Source organism: Chiloscyllium plagiosum, unplaced genomic scaffold (genome assembly GCF_037043375.1).
Source record: "Chiloscyllium plagiosum isolate Xiang-an unplaced genomic scaffold, Cpla_swu_hap1 HiC_scaffold_9, whole genome shotgun sequence".
NCBI lineage: Eukaryota > Metazoa > Chordata > Chondrichthyes > Orectolobiformes > Hemiscylliidae > Chiloscyllium > Chiloscyllium plagiosum.
In genome coordinates, this window is record NW_028270147.1 from 84,182,319 (window position 1) to 84,204,308 (window position 21,990).

The window sequence follows — 21,990 nt, forward strand, 5'->3', positions numbered from 1 at the left end:
TCCAGGCAGCATCCTGGTAAACCTTCCTTGCAAGCCTCTTTAAAACCTCTGTATCTTTCCTATAGTAGGGTGACCAGGACAGGACACAACATTCCAAGTGTAGTCTCACCAGGAACTTGTAGAGCTGTAGAAGAACCTTGCGGCTCTTAAACTCGATCCCCCTGTTAATGAAAGCCAAAACACCATATGCTTTCTTAACAACCCTATCAACTTGGGAGGCAACTTTGAGGGATCTATACACTTGAACACCAAGATCCCTCTCCTCATCATACTGCCAAGAATCCTGTCTTTAATCCTATATTCAATTCAGTTTTCGAGTTCAACCTTCCAAAATGCATCACTTTGCATTTATCCAGATTGAACTCCATCTGCCATTTCTCAGCCCAGCTCTGCATCCTATCTATGTCGCATTGCAGCCTGCAATAGCCCTCGATATTATCAACGGCACCTCCAACCTTTGTGTCATCTGCAAATTTACTAACCCACCCCTCAAGCTCCTCATCAAAGCCATTTACAAAAACTACAAAGAGCAGAGACTCATGAACAAAGCCCAGTGGGACCCCACTCAACACTGACCTCCAGGCAGAATACTTTCCATCTACAACAACTCTCTGCCTTCTGACAGCCAACCAATTCTGAATCTAGATAGCCAAATCTCCCTGTATCCCATTCCTCCTGACTTTATGAATGAGTCTACCATGGGGAACCTTATCAAATGCCTTGCTGAAGTCCATATACACCACATCCACTGCTCAACCTTAGTCAACCTGTCTTGTCACCTCCTCAAAGAACTCAGTAAGATTTGTGAGGTATGACCTGCCCCTCACAAAGCCATGCTGACTGCCTATAATCATGCTATGCTTTGCCAAATACTCATAAATCCTATCCCTCAGAATTCTTTCCAAAACTTTGCCGACCACAAACGTAAAACTGACTGGTCTGTAATTGCCAGGGATTTCCCTATTCTCCTTATTGAAAAGTGGAACAACATTCGCCTCCTTCCAATCCTCCGGTACAACTCCCGTGGAGAGTGAGGAGGCAAAGATTTTCGCCAGGGGCTTGCTTAGCAACCTCCTTTCTTGCTTCCTGGAGCAGCCTAGGATAAATCTGGTCTGGCCCTGGGGACTTAGCAATCTTAATGTTTGCCAAACTTTCCAGCACATCATCTTCCTCAATCTTGATCTGGTCAAGCCTGTATCCCAGCTCCTCAAAATTCTCATTCACAACAAGGTCCCTTTCCTTGGTAGAAACCGAAGCAAAAAATTCATTTAGGGCTTCCCCTATTTGCTCAGACTCCACACACAAGTTTCCTACACTATCCCTGATCGGCCCTAACTTCTCCCTGATCATTCTCTTATTCCTCACATATGAGTAAAATGCCTTTGGGTTCGCCGTAATCCTTCCTGCCAAGCCTTTATTGTGCTCCCTCCTGGCTCTCTCCTCAGTCCATTTCTGAGCTCTTTTCTAGTAAGCCTGTAATCCTCCAAAGCTGTGCTAAATCCTTGCTTCTTCCACCTTACACAAGCTGCCTTCTTCCTTTTGATGAGAAGCTCTTTTGTTCACATCATCCAAGATTCCTTAATCATACCCCTTCTTACCTGTCTCAACAACTGCTCCTTAAATAGTCTCCACATGTCTGTTGTGCCCTTTCTGTGGAACAATTGCTCCCAGTCTGTACTTCCCAACTCCTGTCTGATAGCGTCATAATTTCCCTTTCCCCCATTAAATATCTTCCCTCAGTAACTGCTCCTTACCCTCTCCAAGGCTATGGTAAATGTGAGGCAGTTGTGATCCCTATCACCAAAGTGTTTTCCCACCGCGAGATCTGACACCTGTCCTGGCTCATTGCCGAGCACCAAATCCAAAATGGCCTCTCCTCTTGTCAGTCTATCTACATACTGAGGAGAAAGTGAGGTCTGCAGATTCTGGAGATCAGAGCTGAAAATGTGTTGCTGGAAAAGCGCAGCAGGTCAGGCAGCATCCAGGGAACAGGAGAATTGACGTTTCGGGCATAAGCCCTTCTTCAAGAATTCCTGAAGAAGGGCTTATGCCTGAAACGTCGATTCTCCTGTTCCCTGGATGCTGCCTGACCTGCTGCGCTTTTCCAGCAACACACTATCTACATACTGAGTAAGGAAACCCTCCTGAACACATCTGACAAAAATGGCTCCATCCAAACCATCTGCACTTAGAAGGTTCCAGTTGCTATTGGGAAAGTTGAAATCACCCATAGCAACAATCCTGGTACATCTGCATTTTGGCCTATGAGCCCCCCCACAATGAGGTGGCTGTTCCCTTGCTGTTCCTAACTTCCACTCAAACTGACTCAGTAGACAAACCTTCCTCAACGACCTTCATTTCTGTAGCTGTGATGCACTCTCTGATTAACAATGCTACAGCCCCTCCTCTTTTTCCACCCTCCCTGTTTTTCTCAAACGTTCTAAACCCTGGAACATCAAGCAACCGTTCCTGCCCCTGTGAAACTCAGGTCTCCGTTATGGCCACAACATCATAGCCCCAAGTACTGATCCATGCTCTAAGTTCGTCACTCTTATTTCTGACACTCCTTGTGTTAAAGCAGACACATTTTAACTGATCCCTTTGTTTCAATGCATGAGAAACCTTCCCGATAGATTCAATACATCCTGTCACTGCCCCATCTGCAACTGCCCCCCTCTCAGATATATGGCTTTGATTCCCACCCCCCTGCCAAACTAGTTTAAACCCTCTAGAATCAAACGAGCAAATCTCCCATTCAGGACATTAGTAAAAGATCCCCCAGGGCTAGTGTTGTTGTGTATGAAGGTGCAGCAAAGATCCCCCCTAAACATCATGCAAACTCCGCCTTTCTCTGCCAGTATCCAGTCTAAGGCCTGTCTGTTTTGCCATGTCATTTTGGTGGTAGCGTCCGATTGTTCTCCTAAAGCCTCAAGGGCACCATCAGTATAGTTGATAAATCTCTGCTGGTTGTAGCAGATGTAATTGATCCATACAACATTTGTTGCTAACCCCTGTCAGTGGTAAGAGAGCTTTCCAGTCCGCGGCAATTTTGTTGCGGGCCTTAAACTCATTAGGGATATCTCTCGGCTGTCTCATACCGTCGCTTAGTGCGGCGCATAGCTGACTGTGACGGAGCACCAAGCTGCGCGTGTGACTATATAACGACCTCATGCAGGAGCATTACAACACGGGCACAGCTGTCACTCCAGTCAGTGGGCAGACTCGGGTGCCACCAAGTGTCCGCCAGTGGGATGCGATGAGAGTTCAGGATAGTTCCAAACGTGGTGTCCACCTCAAGTTCAGTCATGTTCCCACAGAGACCCTTAACATAGCCCACTGGCTTGGAACCATTTTGTTTAAACCACTCAAAACTCAATTCCTCCCATATTCTAAAGGCAGCCACGGGGAACATATAATTAGTCTTGCTGGTGGACCATGGGGTACTAAAGCTGCAAGACTACTGGAGTTGCTGCCTTCCCACGCCATCCTGCTGATAGAACATGCAGCCTGGAGAAGTATGCACCAGGAGGAGCAGTGGGATTGCGTATAAGTTAATGAATCATTCGGATCAAGGGTTCAGCTAGAGTGTCGCAAATGCCATTGAGTACAAGTAGTTGAGTTATAGGGCATAGGTGAAAATGTGTTGCTGGAAAAGCGCAGCAGGTCAGGCAGCATCCAGGGAACAGGAGAATCGACATTTCGGGCATAAGTCCTTCTTCAGGAATCGGGCTTATGCCCGAAGAAGGGCTTATGCCCGAAACGTCGATTCTCCTGTTCCCTGGATGCTGCCTGACCTGCTGCGCTTTTCCAGCAATATATTTTCACCTATGCCCTATAACTCAACTACTTGTACTCAATGGCATTTGCGACACTGTAGCCGAACCCTTGATCCGAATGATTCATTAACTTATACGCAATCCCACTGCTCCTCCTGGTGCCTACTTCTCCAGGCTCCATGTTTTATCAGCAGGATGGCGTGGGAAGGCAGCAACTCCAGTGGTCTTGCAGCTTTAGTACCCCATGGTTCACCAGCAAGACTAATTATATGTTCCCCGTGGCTGCCTTTAGAATTCTCCTGTTCCCTGGATGCTGCCTGACCTGCTGCACTTTTCCAGCAACACATTTTCTGATCTCCAGCATCTGCAGTCCTCACTTTCTCCTTATAGGGCATAGGGACAATGTAGTATGAGTGGGTCGTCTTTGTGAACAAGAAGCAGTCTTGTCTAGCCATCATTACGGCTGTATAATTTGCCCATTGGTACCAGTGATTGTTATGGGTGCATATCCAAGTCAAAGCTGCACTCCTGACACTTCTACGTCTCCCAGCCTGAGTAGCCCTGGCATCCCCAGGCCTGGTCTGCCAGGTTAATGGTTTCAAAGTAAGAGTATACAGGCTGGGCATCGGTGGGGGGGGGGGGGCATCAGGGGCTTCCCTCACTCCTCCCCTAGCCCTGTTGCCAGGAAAAGGGCTATCCTCCACATCTCCATCACTATCACTTCCAGAATGATCAGTGTCCCCAAGAGCTGCACCTATACCTTTTTCGGAACCCTGTTGTGGGGTACTAGCTTCCTGCATGTCCTGCCCATATCCAAGTTCCTCGGCCTCAGCTCCACTTACCTCAGCTTCAGAGTCAGTTTGTGCCAGTGGGAAAGCTTTAGTACAATGATTAAGGTGGTACCATACGTGTCGTCCTTCCACTTGGATGGCGGTAGGTGATGGCTTGGTCATTATGAAAGATCCCTCCCTCCTCGGCTCATCTCAGCGTCTTTGGAAGACCCGCACAATCCCCAGTTGTAATAGGTCCTTCCTCGTTGTCAGGTTCTGGTTCCCTTTGTGTTTCCTGCATGTGGATAGTGTCATGTATCATGGTTGGCTGCCACATCTATTGCTTAAGCTCTAAGCTTAATTGCTCCAAACTGGGCCCTTCGTATGGGCCCCTCCACTTGGGCACTGGCATGGGTCTGCCTGTGAGGATCTCATGTGGTGTTAAATTGGTCATGTGGTTAGTCTGCATGTAACAACTCATTAGTGCTAGCAGCAGCACATCAACCCAATCAGGGTTGGTGCTCACACAGATTTTACTTAATTTGACCTTCAATGTCCCATTGATCCTTTCCACCATACCTTGCGATTGGGGATGATACATACACCCAAACCCCTGATTCTCAACGTCTGCAACACCAACTTAACAACTTTTTGAATGAAAGCCGATCAGTTTCCTTTGCACCTCCTCCTGTTTTCAGACAATTTCTCTTTTCGGAACTTTTGACTGCATGAGCTACGTGGTCTCTAAATTCCTAGTGGCTCATTGATGATGTCAGTCCTACCACCTCCTCCAGTCTTGATGACCTGACTTGGGAGGACATTGCCGCAATGATAGTATTTCGGAACATTGTGGTCAGCAACTGATTGCCTTGCCCTGTTTCCAGCATCCACTTTTTTAACTGTCTTTCAAAATAGGCGGTCAGGTTCTTGTTGTCTCCCAATGGGTCCCCTCTCAGAATTTGTGGTCCATCTCGTTTGGATAACAGTCGTTTAAGGGCCTGCCTGTCTCACTTGATCAAACCCGGCCCCATCATTCATCGGATTGTCCATCACATTTTTCAAACCAGCTTGGTCCATTATTTCCCCTAACTTTGGGAGCCCTATCAGCCTCACCAGCAGTGCCTTCAAGTCTCTCATAGCCAACAATCATCCTGTGGTTCCATCTTCAAACTTCCTGATCCACTTTCCCGCTTCCTCATGTAAGCTGGGCAGCGCATTTCTCAGCCCTTTCAGAGCCTGACTTCCCCAAGGAACATATTATGGGTGCCTCCCCCCCCCCTTTTATGAGTAATGGTAACATCTTGTCCTGTTGGGATCTTTTTCCCTACTGAGGCCACCACTCAATAATTCCCCATCGGACTCTGATTCTGTTTCTATTTCCATCCCATGCCCACTAACCCCCCCCCGGGGCTTCTCTTTTTCCTCATTTATCTACCTTTCCTACTCCCACTTTTTTCCTGCTCAATCCTCTTCCTGTACTCCCGGTATTCCTCTTAGTGAATTCAGCATGCTTCAGCTCCTCCTGCTCACATTGTATAGCTTCTATTTCCTCCAGCCTTCCCTTTCTTTCTTTGTCTCTTTTTTCCCTCTGTTTAATCTCGTCTTCTTCAGTCCTTTCCCATTTTAACTGTATCTCTGTCTCTACTGTTCCCTTTGTCACAGGACACTGCTTCGTAGCCTCTTCATTTCTGTAGGGTAGGGGTCTACCCAGTCCCTTCACATCTGGGTAGACCCCCACGGGGGCTGTTTCCTGCCTCTCTATTTGCAGTGACTGTTTGGTTTATCCTCTTGTACAATTTTACATTTGGAGTAGGACCTTATTTCATAAAATTAGCCGATTGGGGCCTGAAATGCTGAATTTTGAGACTCAAGTTATTTTTTAAATGTCTGATAACAAATTATAGACCCAAAAACCATTTTAATTTTGTGGTTTATGATCAATTTTGCAGAAACATGCACTTTAAAAGATCGAACATTCGCAGCAACGGTAGTGTCGATCATTTAGAAAAGACAGCAATGATACAGAAGTAAGTTTGGTCTGACGTCTGGTTAAATTGCATTTTTAACTTGGAATTTAACAATGTGAGCAGAATTGCTGGAGAGCCAGAACATTCTGTAAAATTCTTTTTAAAAATGCAAAGCATTCAATGGCAACACTGTATGCGAGATATACCAAGGTTAGGACACCAGGATCAGGTTTTAATTGTAGTCATATTTCTTCAAACGTCACAGATATTTGGAGGACATAGAATCCGGGAGAGCTGGCAAATTGGATACACATTTGGCTTAATGGTAAGAGGATGAGGGTAATAGTGGAAGGATACTTGTAAGACTGGAGGCCTGTAACAAGTGGAGTGCCTCAGGGGTCGGTGCTGGGCCCATTACTGTTTGTTATCTACATCAATGATTAGGATGAGATGTACAAGGCATGATTAGTACATTTGCAGATGACACTAAAATAGGAGGTATCGTGGACAGTGAGGAAGGTTCTCAGAAATTGTAGCAGGATCTTGATCAGCTGGGAAAGTGGGCAAAGAAATGAAGTTTAATATAGATAAATGTGAGGTGCTGCATTTGGAAAGTCAAACCAAGGTAGGAGTTTCATGGTGAATGGTAAGAACCTTAAAGGAATGTAGTGGAACAGAGGGACCTTGGAGTTCAGGTTCACAATTCTCTGAAAGTGGAGTCACAGGTAGACAGAGGATTGAAGAAGGCTTTTGGCACAGTAGCCTTCATCAGTCAGGGTATTGAGTATTGAGAAGTTGGGAAGTTATGTTGCAGTTGTACGGGACATTGGTGATGCCGCATTTTAGTATTGTGTTCACTTTTGGTCACCTTGCTATAGGAAGAATGTTATTAAACTAGAAAGAGTGCAGAAGAAATTTACAAGGATGTTGCCTGGACTTCAATAGTCTGAGTTATAGGGAGATGTTCGACAAGCTAGGACTTTTTACTTTAGAGCTTGGAAGACTGAGAGGGAATCTTATAGAAGTGTATATAAGATCATGAGAGGTATGGATAGGGTTGAATACACTCAAGTCTTTTTACCAGGGTTGGGGAATTGAGGACTAGAGGACATCAGTTTAAAGTTAGAGGGGAAAGAATAAAAGGGAACCTGAATGGCAACTTTTTTTACACAGATGGTACGGTACACGTATGAAATGAGCTGCCTCCGGAAGTGGTTGAGGCGGGTACATTAACAACATTTAAAAGGCATTTTAACAAATACATGGATAGGAAAAAAATTAGAAAGATATGGGCCAAGTGCAGGGAAATGGGGTTAGCATGGATGGACATTTTAGTCGGCATGGACCAGTTTGGGCCAAAGGGTCTATCTTCATGCTGTCGGACTCTATGACACAGCAATAAACTTGGAGGAAGTTTGGGTGGTAGTGGTGGTTCCAGAGGGAGGGATGTGGAGAAGATGCACACAAGCAGGAAAGAGGAAGAGAAGCGATTAGGTGGGGTGGAGGAGAGGAACCCATTTCTTTAGTATTTTCGTTATAGCCACATTGTTCAGAAATATAAATTGATCAGCAAGCAATTTCCCATCAAAGTCATAGAGATGCACAGCACGGAAACAGACACTTCAGTCCAACCTGTCCATGCCGACCAGACATCCCAACCCAATCTAGTCCCACCTGCCAGCGCCCGGCCCATATCCCTCCAAACTCTTCCTATTCATATACCCATCTAAATGCCTTTTAAATGTTGCAATTGTACCAACCTCCACCACTTCCTCTGGCAGTTCATTCCATACACGTACCACCCTCTACATGAAAAAGTTGCCCTGTAGGTCACTTTTAAGTCTTCCCCCTCTCACCCTAAACCTATGCCCTCTAGTTCTGGACTCCCCTGCCCCAAGGAAAAGACTTTGTCTATTTACCCTATCCATGCACCTCATAATTTTGTAAACCTCTATAAGGTCACCCCTCAGCCTCCGACGCTCCAAGGAAAACAGCCCCAGCCTGTTCAGCCTCTCCCTATAGCTCAGATCCTCCAACCCTGGCAACATCCTTGTAAATCTTTTCTGAACCCTTTCAAGTTTCACAACATCTTTCCAATAGGAAGGAGACCAGAATTGCACGCAATATTCCAACAGTAGCCTAACCGATGTCTTGTGCAGCCGCAACATGACCTCCCCAACTCCTGTACTCAGTACTCTGACCAATAAAGGAAAGCATACCAAACGCCTTCTTTACATTTGAAGTGTTTTGGATGCTTCAATATTTAGACTATTATTTAAGTCAACTCTCTCTAATTTGAGGGAGGTAGTCCAGCAGCCTCTTTAATGGGAATGCTGGAGTCTGGAGTGGTATTTGTTGCATTGCACAAAAAAAAAATTGAAGGAATCAATGGTTCTCCAACATTTCATTTTCATGTTTATGATTCCTTTGGAATGCGGCATTAAACCACATCAAAATCACATCACAGTGCTTCCTAATGGTTGCACTCATGTGTGGCAAACTTTGATTCCCATCCTCCTGTCAATGTGGACTGCCTAAATGTCTGCACTGGCAAATGGTCATGGAGCACAAATTAAATGAAGCACTTCCATCCACAAACAACTTGCAAACATTTGAAAAATAGATAGTGATTTTTGTTTCTTAAAAACCTCTCATCGGTTTGAAGGTCACTATACCTGGTGATAAGGGCGAAAAGGTGAAAAGGAAACTACTGTGGTCTGGAATGCTATTCACTACACCCTTGCATGATAGGGTCCCTAGGTTATCATACAATAACTGCCAGCTCATGAACAATTTCCTTTGGTTTTCTCATACACTGAATGAAACAAAATCATAGATAGTCACATCGTGTCAAACTTACTTTTTCATGGCCACCTCAGATTTTGCAGCGCAGAGTTCTCGATCTCCTTCGCAGTCTGGACAATCAAGTTTTCCAGGCCTGTAATTGATCAGACAAGATAAATTTAGTCATTCATACTTGTATTTGCCTCCATCTGCAATTGTGTGCCAGCTGTCTAAATGGCCGAAGGCTTTGGATTCGGTATTGCAGCTCATGTTCAGACTGCAATAGATGTTTTTGTTTGTCAAACTAACACAGTTGGTTTTCAAGAAAGCAGAGCACTGTTAGGAGAAGGGGCCGAGAACGTAGTGGAGAAAAGGAGGATTTTTCTTTGCAGCATAGTCCAGAGATATCAATGGGAGGTGTGGGGGAAGGGGAGAAGCTGCCAAAAGAGGAAGGAGAGAGAAAAAAGAATCTGAGGGAAGAAAGGAGGTGTGGGCAGATAGAGGAGAGAGAAATAATCCACGAGCTTTACTTAATCATGGTCCAGTGCTTTCACTTAAAAAGTTAAAAATCACACAACACCCGGTTATAGTCCAACAGGTTTATTTGGAAGCACTAGCTTTTAGAGCACTGCTCCTTCATCAGGTGGTTGTGGAGTATAAGATTGCAAGACTCAGAATTTACAGCAAAAGTTTCCAGTGTGAAGTAACTGAAATGATATATTGAAAAAAGACCCGATTGTTTGTTACATCTCTCATCTTTTAGAATGACCATGTATCAGTTCTTTCATATGTAAATCACAAAACTTTTTTTTAAATAACAAGTGAACTCCTGCAGCGACTTTCGCCCAGCTCTCCAGTTGTCTCTCATTGCCTGGTAGCCTCGGATCACCAAGGAGCAGCAGCTGCTGGCCAGATACTGCTAGGTTATCCTTCTCCCTTGCTGCCACCACCTTCCTCGCTTCCTACTCTGCTCCTCAGCCACCGGCTCCTGGATCCGCACCTTACTTCCCTCCCTGCCTCACCCTCACTTCCACACTGTGCCTACTCCCCACAACATCTACCCACATATTCAAGGTATACACACATCCCGTCCCCAATATCCAGCTCCACACAAAAAAAACTGGATGGAGATTTCAAATGGGCGACTGGAACTTGGCTTTCTTAAAGTGACCACGACAATCATGACACCCCTGGGAGTTCTTGTGAGAACATAGAACAATACAGCACAGAACAGGCCCTTCGGCCCACGCAGGTATCCTTCCTGGTATACCCTTAGAAAAGATACCAAGATGAAAATGGACAAGATTTTTTATTTCTATGGTTTAGTCTGTATCTACCACACAGTTGCAATGGGTTCATGCTTTTCAAAGTGCAGGCAACAGAATGGAAGTTTACAAAACTGAACGCAGACCAGGCGGGGCATAGGTTTCATAGAAGTGACCAAAAATCAGGAAGTGAATTGACAGCAAATAGTCTAAGCTGTTTAGCTGTCCTTGATAAACCAACCCCTTTGTCCCTGGAATCAGCCTAGTGGATCTCTTTTGAACTGCCCCCAATGCCAGTACTGTACATCCTTTCTTAAACATGGGCACCAAAACAGTACACCATACTCCAGATACAGCCTCATCAACACCACTGGGACTTGAGCTTTCAAGTTCCCAACAGTTTAGACTTTGCAATTTCAATAACCAGGGTAAATCACCAGGGACTGTAGATTTAAGGAAAGAGACAGGAGTTTTAGAGGAATAAGTTGTTTTTTCACTCAGAGGGGGCTCACTGCCTCAGAGTAATTGAGCTGGGAACATTTAGATGAACAATTGAAATGGCTTAGCATACAAGACCAAGTGCTGGAAAATGGGTTTCGATGTTGATAGGTACTTGATGACTGCCACAGACATAATCGGCTAAAGTTTTTCTTCTGTGCTATAAAACTCCACGCTGTAAAGTTCTGCTCAGTTGCTCTCCACTTATAACTTAGTAATATGATCTGTACTAGTTTAGATCCCCTACAGTATGGAAACAGGCCATTTGGCCCAACAAGTCCACACCAACCCTCTTAAGAGTAACCCACCCAGATCCATTCCCCTAACTAATGCACCTAACACTGTGGGCAATTTAGCATGACCAATTCACTTAACCTGCACATCTTTGGATTGTGGGAGGAAACGAGAGCACTCAGAGGAGACCCATGCAGACACAGGGAGAATATGCAAACTCCACACAAACAGTTGCCCAAGACTGGAATCGAACTCAGGTTCCTAGCACTATGAGGCAGCCGTGCTAACCGCTGAGCCACCATGCCACCCAGTCTAAATAATCAACAACTATTGTGATGTAATGCCTTAAAGTGACAAACAAAAATCCCAAGGCACTTCCTAGGAGAATTAGAAGCAAGACATGACACTGAGACACAATCAGAAATATTAGGTCTGACGATCAAAAACTTGGTCACACCAAAAAAAGGAACTTAGTGGGAATATTGTGAACACCCATCTTAATAATGACTTCCTGAAACATGCTGGACTTGAAACTTGCATCGTCATCTGACTGGATCTATGTTGGCAGATGATACAGGATGAAGAATTGTGTCAACTCCTTCACCACTATTTTGACTCATAGACTCAAAGACATTACAACACAGAAGGGTACCAGTTGTGTCACACTCGTCATCAATGATCTGTTTGCACTAATCCCATTTTCTATTTTTAGCCCTGTAAATTATGGCAATTCAAGTGAATATACAAGTGCTGCACAACTGGGATGAGCCTTTGTGTCTCAATCACCTTTTCAGGCAGTGACTTCCAGACTTGCATCACCCTCTTGAGTTAAAGCATTTCTCTTCAACTCTCCTCTCAGCTTTCTCCCTCTCACTTTAAGCCATTGTCCCTCATAGTTGACCCCTCTATTAATGGATAAGGTCCCTTCCTACCCACCCTATCTATGCCGCTCAAAACCTTTTCCACCTCTATTAATACCCCTCTCAAAATTTGCTGCTTATAGAAAAACAGATCCAACCTCTCCAAAGTTTCATAGCTCAGACCCTGCAGACCAGATAGCATTCTTGTAAATCTCTTGTGCACCCTCTCTAGTACAAATACATCCTTTGTATAATGTGGTGACCAGAATTGCACCAAGTTTTCCAGTTGGTATCTAACCAGCATTTTATACAACCTCAGTATAACCATCTTGCTCTTGTACTCTATGCCTCTGCTAATAAAGGTAAGTATCCCAAACACCTACCATATAACTGCCCTGCAATCTTCAGGGATCAATAATATCATTTCCTGCAGTGAATTTGTCCACCATGTGCCTGTATTTTTGAAGGACTGTTTGGTATGAAGATGCAGCAGGATGGGTTGACTCCCAGTTAACTGATTACATTCATACCAGTCAAGATGACTCTAAATAGTCAGGGCAGTGCCATGGGGATGCAGCAGGGATCTTGTGCAAAAACAAAGCACGATGTTTGGAAAGGCCTGAGGCTTCCGATATTGCCACAGTTAGTGACTGAAGGAAAAGGTTAGAACAGCAGGGGAAGGGAGAGGAACAACTGCAACACATTGACCCAACTTCATTCAAGAAATGAGCAACATTACAGTGAGAAAAACCCATTAATAGTCAATCTGGTAAGGCAACACACTAACACTTAACATTGCTTCCAAAAAACATCAAATCTACCATATAAAATCAACCTGGATAGTCAAATAATAAATATTATCCACCTCTTCTGACAGGGTAGCAGTTTCACCAGCCAAAGTCAAAAAAAAGAGAGAAAGCTAAATAATTATTATTTGCGCCAGTCGAAGGCCCCACATCAAAATGTGACATCCACAGAGCAGAATACTTACATGCATTAATTTTCTAAATGGCAGTTAGCTTGTTGCTTCTAAATAGCATTAAATATTTCTTAGGTTTGCTCTAGGCATGAAAATATTTCTTCTGCTGTATCATCTGAAATTGAACTTACTAACCCTCAAATATCCTTACTATTTCATCTCAGCTTTGATTCCTGTAAATGTTAATATTTTAATCCTGCAGATCACAAATTGTTGACGGAATAAGATTACAGAACTGCATTTTTCTTCTGTTACTCACAATCATATACCAGCCTAATTAACTTATAGATTGCTGTAAAAGATTCTGTCTCTAATAAATACCAGCTGGAACACTTAGTTCTCTGTCTTGCACATGATTGAAGGCGATCCAATTCCTTAGAAACCAGTAAGGTCCATTATTAAAGTGAGCTGGTTTTAACTTTTAATTTTGCAAGCATCTAGAATATGAAATGTGAATGACACACACACTTTTCTGAATGGTATCCAACAAATAGAACTGGGGTGTACAAAGTTACAAATCACACAACACCAGGTTATAGTCCAACAGGTTTAATTGGAAGCACACTAGCTTTTGGAGCGACACTCCTTCATCAGGTGGTGAATTGGTATCACCCAATGAAGGTGCGTCGCTCCGAAAGCTAGTGTGCTTTCAATTAAACCTGTTGGACTATAACCTGGTGTTGTGTGATTTGTAACAAATAGAACGTCACTCTTATTGATAGGGGAAACCAGTGAGTCTTTTTTTACATTAGTTGGCCAATTTCCCAGTATTTGTTTATGCAAAAGGTCACTGTGCTCCACTTGTATCTCACCACTTTGTCACAGATCAATGCCGGGATTTAAAATTAATGTTGAGTTCAGATAAATTATCAAAGCAGCAGGCTGATAAACTGTGTATTAACATAGCTGTGCTCCAACTGAAATCTCCAAAAGGCCAAAAGCCAGCACATGAATTAAATCAGTTTACAATTGAGCAGCACCCCCACAGCCAATGAGTATCAAAGAACTACTGAAGGCAAAAATGCTGAAACACCTTTGCCATCCCAATTCAAACATTTTGCATGTTTACTTAGTGTTGTGACCAAGGCATACAAATTTTCTGAGTGAAAAGCAGCTAATTTTAACATTCCACCACTGGTGACCTTTATAACATTTGCACAATATTGAATTCATCAAAAGTCATGCAAACATCTGTCTGTTACAAGATTTGGCTTAGTGGATAACATTTTTGCCTGACTTTCAAATTTGCAGTCCTACTTCAGAGACTTCAGCACATAATCTCAGCTGACATTACTGTGCCAACCTGTACTGCACTATCAAGTGTGCAATATTTCAAACAATGCATTAAATAAAGTCCCTGTCTCTGATTGAAAAGAGAAGGGTAGTTCTGCAGATGAATAATTATCCCAACCTCAAAGACTATCTGCTCATTTCAGTTGATGGGACCATGGACGATTGGCTATTACATTTCCTACAACTCTACTTTCAAGAGTCAATGTAGATTATAAGTTGAAATAAAATTGAATATCTGTACCTTCATATACTATGCCAATACTACCCCATAATTTACTAAAGCTTAGTAAGATTATTGGATTTATCTTTGCCCAATACCAATCATTCAGATTCAGCATTGCACTAATTACAAGTGATTGAACAATGCCGTCCAAAAAGCGACAGCTTTTACAGTAGCCAATTCAAAAACAGAAATGATAGTAATGTATCTGAAATAACCTTTCCGCAGAAGGCACATAGTTCTTATAAGTACTTCACTTCCTATCACACTTTATTAAATCCTTTGACTCAGCGTGAGTGTTGCCACCTTTTAAGATGCTCTTGGGTTCATGTCGCACTACATGTGACCCTACCACACAGTTCTGGTCTGGAAAATCTTCCTTACTGTCCTGTTTTGACACCATCACCTTGTTAAATTTGTGGGCGGCACGGTGGCACAGTGGTTAGCACTGCTGCCTCACAGCGCCAGAGACCCGGGTTCAATTCCCGCCTCAGGCGACTGACTGTGTGGAGTTTGCACGTTCTCCCCGTGTCTGCATGGGTTTCCTCCGGGTGCTCCGGTTTCCTCCCACAGTCCAAAGATGTGCAGGGTCAGGTGAATTGGCCATACTAAATTGCCCATAGTGTTAGGTAAGGGGTAAATGTAGGGGTATGGGTGGGTTTCGCTTCGGCGGGTCGGTGTGGACTTGTTGGGCCGAAGGGCCTGTTTCCACACTGTAATCTAATCTAATCTAATCTAATCTAATCTAAATTGTTATGATCTCTCTACCTTAGTTAATTTGTACAATTTTGGATTACTTACGAATTTATTACTCTTATACCTATCTTGTTATTCCAGTCATTTGGGTTGTCTCCAGCACAACTTTATTTTTAATTTTTTGTAAACCTCTCTCTGCCTCATTTAATCATATTATAGATCATCTCTTCACTTGATACTTTTGATCACCTGCAGAGTTTTATTATTCAACACTCTACTCACACTATTTGTATGATCATTTGATCTCTCTGCCTATAAATTTCTGTGTCTGTGTGCTTCTCTCTTCACTTCAGCTGACGAAGGGGTTATGCACTGAAAGCTTGTGATTTCAAATAAAATTGTAGGACTATGACCTGGTATCATGTAACTTCGGATCTTTTAAGGCAGAAGACAAAACCTTCAGCAGAAAAAGAAAGGATGAATCCGAATCTTCATATTCAGTAATAGATGTAACCCACTCAATCATTTGTCCTCACTATTTCTCAATATCCTTTCACTTGCCTGTCAGTCTTTTGTAACTGACGGATCAGCCTGACAATATCTAACACACATTATTCCATGATCTTTGTTGAATACAATGTTGCCATTCTGGCTTTGAAAAACTCAGTGATTATATAGTAAATGCAGCACTATGGTTTTATGATGATGATTAAATTACATTCAGAAAACTTGCCAGAAGTATGGGGAATACCTATAGTCTAGTGAGGAACAGTAGCCCAGCACAAAGTCTCAACACTATTGCCATGGAGTCTGTATCCATTCACTTTGCCTATAAACAAAACTGCCCCACCCTCTGCAACAAACAAGTTATCAAGCACATGACCAGAATCAGCAGTGGAAGAAAAATATGTTTGTGTGATCTACTGTAGATTTGCACCAACATTTGGAATAAATTCCATAGTTCAGATTAATCAAAAATACAACAAATGCTGGAAAAACAATGATGAACCACCTTAGCCGGGCCTCCTGGTTACAGGTAAACACTTACAATATATACTACATGTGTGGAGAATGTACATTTACACCTGAATGCCTAATCTTATTATTCTTACTCCGTATCCAATAGTTTTATATTCAATCACAATGTTTTCATAGGAATGTGCTTATTATGACTCTAGGCTTTATAATTATACATGAGTTTGAGCACATTGAGTAATATTTATGGAGCACAACTGATCTGAATTCTAGCAACAATGTAATTATAATAGTTTGCTTCCAATATTTGTTTAGTGAATTTTGTAGTTCAATGTTGGAACCTTGTATCAGAAATTCCAGTTGAATAAAATACTTCCTCTTGCAGCTGCATGTAAAAATTTATGTAGCTGAGAGTGCAAGTCTTGCATTTAAAAACGGCATAGCCACTGATCACTTAATTCGCTTCTCAATGGGGATGAAGATAAAGGTTTGCCAACTCTGTATGCATATATTCAGGAAGATTTCACCACAGAAATGCCTACTTTCAACCATCAAACAGCTTCTCAACCTCTTCACTGCCCTGAAAATGTCTGGAAAAGTTCATACTGAGGAACGACACAAGCACAACTATCCCAATCTAATCATGTACAAAGTGCAAAGAATATTATGAGTTTATTAACTGTACTCATGCCATTTTGTGTTGTTTTTACTTCAGAAACTTTGTGCAATTATAGGTTTGTTTCTGGTGCTTTGCCCCCTGTTCCAGTATCATAGCAGGCCATTCAGCACAACCAGTTGTAATCTTTCTGTCTGGTATGCCCCCTCTAATTCCATTGCCCTCATCCCTTTTTACCAGTATACTCCGTATTCTTTTCCAATTTGCTGCTTTCATTTTGAAAGCATCCAAGCTATTTACACTTACTGCAGAAATATTTTTCAGATTCTAACCACGAAAGCAATTTCTAAGTTCCCCACTGCAATTATCTCTATCTTCTATTTATAGTCAATATAAAATGATGCTGGAAATCTGATATATAAAAAAATCTGAAATAATGAAATAAAGATATGCTGAAAGAAGATCTGATCTGTTCATACCCCAAATTTGGAAAATGTATAGTTTTTCCTTCATACAGAGACTCCTCTTCTGCTTATAGTCAACACCCATTTTATTTTCTCTTTCAGGAATATATTATCCTTAAGTGATTATGATTTTGCAACAAAATCAAAGTGAAGCAACCATCATAACAATGACTTATGAAGAATATATTGCTCCTCAAGGAACACTGGTGAAACCTTACTACTGGCTGTATTCCACTGAAAGATGCCCAAAATGTCCCTATCACATCAAAACTGGAGAAGAAGCACGAGTTTCCTATATTGAGTTTTATGAAACATTTGGATTTCCCTATGCTCAACCACAGTCTGACAGGCATCTGATCTTCTATGAACTGAAATTATCATCTGGTACTATAGTGCAAAAAGGACAAGTAACCAACTGCACTTTATATCAACTTCATCCAGAATCTATCTTCTTTGACATGGATGGCTACCTGGATGCACTGTTGTACTCCTATGAAGACATTGCTTACATTACCATTTATTCCAACTACACCCCGTGTAATGAAAGAGCTCACTGCTGCATAACCAAAATAAATGATTTCTTGTTCGATTTTCCCAGCACAAGGTTGGACATATATTTCTCTGCACTCTACCATACGGATGATCACTTTTCTGAATCTGGGTGGAATAGAGAAGCTCTCCATAACTTGGCTTCACTTTGGCCAAGAGTGACCCTCAATCCCATCAGCAGTGAAACATGGCTGACAATTCTTCACAGGTTTGTGAATGGTGTGCCACGGCTAACTCTTTACAACACAATTTTGCCTGAAAGAGCTTTTGCAGACCTCAGCAATGCCCATCAGATAGCTGCCATTACTGGTGTTCATCCTTCTTACATAGATGCAGTACCCCAAGCAAAGCAATATCGAATGCAACATCTTAAGCCACCAGAGATGGACGTGTATCCTATTTCACAAGTACCATCTCCAGCTGTGAATCAAATGACATTAATGGCTCCATACCAACTATTTCAGCCATACATGAATCTTACTAATAAGCTACCATCACCTTTGTATGTACAGACACATCAACAACAGGACACTAAACCAAAGAATGTTGTGAGACATCTCAACATGCCTAACATATCCAAAGGGGAAACATCAACAAGATCAACACCACGTGACATTCAAGTAACCGAAACAGTTAAAATTTTGGAATCTCCAATGGGTAAAAGAACGAGCAAATCAAAGCAACAGAGGAAGACAGGGAAGAGAACAAAACGTACAAGAAGGAAATAGCTGACAAAAACAGCTCTTCCAAACTGGTTGAGTTTCTGAATGAAAATGAAATCCCTTTTAAACAGGAGTAAGGTCTACTAATTGTTTCAATAAATTCCACTGTCATTGCTTTTTCATAAGCTCTGCGCAGGAAGTACAATGGAATGTATGATAAAATTTGTCAACCTTGTTCAACTATTTTTAGTGGAACTGTCAAATTAAGACTATTATAAAGTTGTTTAAAAGACAGGGAAATTGCAATTACATTAACATGGCAACGGCGAAAAAAGGTCTGAATTGTTTTTTGGTGCAGTCCCATTGTCTCTGATTCCAGATAGTAGCTTTAACCTGAACTCTTGCCAAATCTAACCTTAATCTGCTCATGAAGTCAGCAAACACTCAAGCTGCAAGGTCTTGATTATTTGAGTGTAGTTAGTTATTCGGGAGATAGATGGAGGATAGCTAATCCAGACTGATTGGTTTACTAGACTTGCTGCAGGCAATATACTAGTGCAATCAATTTGTGCTCACAACATTTAGAATTCAGTTGTTAGTCATATTCAATGTGATCATTGTTTTATTTGTTCAATCTCATTCAGCTACGTGCAGTTTATCACAGCTTCTGACAATAATTGAAATATCATGTCAACAAAGTAAGCTTATTAAGGTTAGAGGTATTGCAATGAGTTATCACTTTGTTTCAGCACCTGTCAATACAGGTTGTTACCTACTCCTTTTTCCAAATGCACACACCTCTATTCCTCACACAAATCTATTTCACATTACTGACTTCATTTTTCATGCTTCATTATATTGCCTATATTGTGTTTTTTTTAAGGTTACACATTCTTGGTGTGATGCAGCAAAATTCTATAATTTATGATCAGTTTTTAGGAGAACAACCATAATGGTTTGAACTCACACCAAGCACAGTACAATAGTGTTTGCTGTTCAAGTTGTTGCTCTCTTTATCCTGCACTAACATGCCTCAGCAATGTGATATCTTTTCCACTACATTGTGTCTTGTGGACTCAAGAGAGACAAGCAGTCATGAAGTACACACTCTACCATACCAGGAGGAGATATTTGGAAATGATTGTACCTTACCTATGCAGAACGGTAGCACTAATCTGAAGGTCTGTAGCCATGAGACTACTGAATAGATAGTTTAAAGATTGATAGGCAGAATAAAAAAAGCTTTCATTTTTATATACCTAATTCTTTGGAGTTTTAACTATCATTTTCAGTAGTGGAATTAAATCTTCTCTACTAATATCAATTATACCAATGGTCTGCATTGAACAAATAAAATTGACATTAGTGCGCTGTTACTAACATAAAACAGTCCTTAATAAAGTCTGAGAACCTTCCAGTTCATATCTTTTCAGCTACTCCCCTTGCCTTCTCCTCACCCATCAAGTCAAACCTCTCTGCAGATCCCATTGCCCTGCTGCTGAACCCAGCTCTGTCTAGTTTATCTTCCATCCCTTCTTTCCTCTAGCTATATGCAAATAATTCCATTTGAATACATTTGAGGAAATTATTAAAGGTTCTATCTTGGCCTATGGCCAGCACTACACTACTTTCCTGGATAGCAGAGGAAATTTACAAATAAACAACAGAAATCATATCTTAAGTACCAAACAACATTATACAGTTGGTTCAATGATCTAAGCACTGGACTGCAACAGAGATACTAGACAAGAAATAAACAGTACATTTTTTTTAAAAAGTGCATTGTGATAGGTCAGTGATAAAACCTGCTCCCACACCTCCCCCACTCACCTCTGTCCAAAGTCCTAAAGGATAATTTCACATCCAACAGAGATTTTTCTGGACATCCACCCACCTCACCCCTACTGCGTTCATTGCACTCGATGTGGTCTCCTCTACATCGGGGAGTCAGAACGCCAACTCGCAGAGTATTTCAGGGAATATCTCTAGGACACACGTACCAAACTGTGCTCGATAACTTCAACTTCTCTTCCCATTCTCCCAGGGACATGCAAGTCCTGAGCCTCTTCTACTGCCAAATCAAAGCCACCACCACCTAGAGGAAGAACGCTGACTTCTGCCTTGGAACCCGTCAACCACACGGCATCAATATCAACTTCACTCATTTTCAAATTTCCCCTCCCCCACCTCATCTCAGATCCAACCCTCCAACTCTGCACCACTCTCATGACCTGTCCTACCTGTCTGTCTCCATTTGCACCTATCCACTCTACCCTCCCCACTGAACAATCACAATTACCTCCCACCAGCATGCACTTATCGCTTTCCCACCCACTTTCTCCCCACCAGCACCCCATCCCACCCCTCTATTTATCTCTCAGCCCCCTTCCTCCTCCAATTTGGACATTTTTTAGTCATGTTAATGTAATTGCAGTTCCCATATTAATGTAATTGCAATTCCCTGTGTTTTAAACAACTTTATAATAGTCTTAGCTTGAGAGTTCCACTTAAAATTGTGAAAGATATCTATTATTTATTAGATTATTTAAGTTATTGGAAATATCTATTTAATGTCAGAATTATTTCCTTGGCTTTAAGATGACTTTATATTTCCATTAAAAGTAGATGATAACTTGCTGTGAAGTGAAGCCCGAATCTGCTCTGATCACTTTGAGTATGGCTAGTTGCAGAGAAACCACTTTAAATTCAATCTCAAAAGAGCACCTTACTGAACGAGGGCTTTATGACCTTGGAGTAACCTTTTTATGACATCACTGAGCAACTTCCCACATGGCATAAATAGCAAAGCATGGGTGGAACTAAACAGACCAATTGAAGACAGATGGACATATAGACGACTGTCTCTTAACATTGTAACAATAAATTCAGAACCTAGTCAATCTCAGATTATTATGTATGGTTTGAAATTATGTAATAAATAGAGTTTAATAAAAGCCTAAAGTGAAAGACACTTGCTTATAATTGGTACCATGTTCCATCCTGTTTAACTAGTACATGTTATTGTTATTGGGGTAGGACTAGCTAAAGACTAAAAAAATTCAAAATATTTGCTGCAGCCCAAATTATTTATTTAAAAAGAGGAGACTTGCTTCATTCTGTGATTAAGACTCATAGTTTTTTTTAGTGTTCGAAAGCTTGGATTCTAAAGTGGAAGAACAATATTTAGTTTCATTAACTGTCTTACACAATTCTAGTCGAAATGGGTGGCGCTGGAAAAGTACAGCAGGTCAGGCAGCATCCGAGGAGCAGGAGAGTCGACGTTTTGGGCATAAGCCCTTCATCGTATTCCTGATGCTGCCTGACCTGCTGTGCTTTTACAGCGCTACCTTTTTCGACTTTGTTTTTTGTAAGACTTCAGGCT

At 42.0% G+C, this 21,990-nt stretch overlaps 2 protein-coding genes across 5 annotated transcripts in view; one reads left to right on the forward strand and one right to left on the reverse strand.

Annotated features, from left to right (window-relative positions):
• Positions 1 to 4,117: 4,117 nt before the first annotated feature.
• Positions 4,118 to 21,990, reverse strand: part of LOC148149183 (uncharacterized) — a 55,224-nt gene continuing 37,351 nt past the window's right edge. For 3 of the 4 annotated variants that reach the window (XR_015758059.1, XR_015758057.1, XM_087990284.1), the window contains 2 exons: positions 9,374 to 9,451; positions 4,118 to 4,841 (listed from right to left, as the gene is read on the reverse strand). Coding sequence is in view for 1 of the 4 variants with exons in the window: in XM_087990284.1 (XP_087846410.1) it covers positions 4,760 to 4,841; positions 9,374 to 9,451 (160 nt within the window). In the remaining 3 variants the exon portion in view is untranslated. Of the gene's footprint in view, positions 4,842 to 9,373; positions 9,452 to 13,145; positions 13,445 to 21,990 lie in introns of those variants that run through there. The other variant, XR_015758058.1, reaches the window with a different exon arrangement.
• LOC122554080 (putative deaminase APOBEC-4) lies at positions 16,272 to 20,982 on the forward strand. The gene is made up of 2 exons (XM_043698533.2): positions 16,272 to 16,378; positions 17,500 to 20,982. Exon 2 carries the CDS (start codon positions 17,523 to 17,525, stop codon positions 18,672 to 18,674), a length of 1,152 nt encoding a protein of 383 aa, XP_043554468.1. The 5' UTR covers positions 16,272 to 16,378; positions 17,500 to 17,522; the 3' UTR covers positions 18,675 to 20,982.

Excerpts from the sequence above, each read along its gene's own strand:
- LOC122554080 (XM_043698533.2), top strand. The coding sequence starts at position 17,523 with ATGATTTTGCAACAAAATCAAAGTGAAGCAACCATCATAACAATGACT.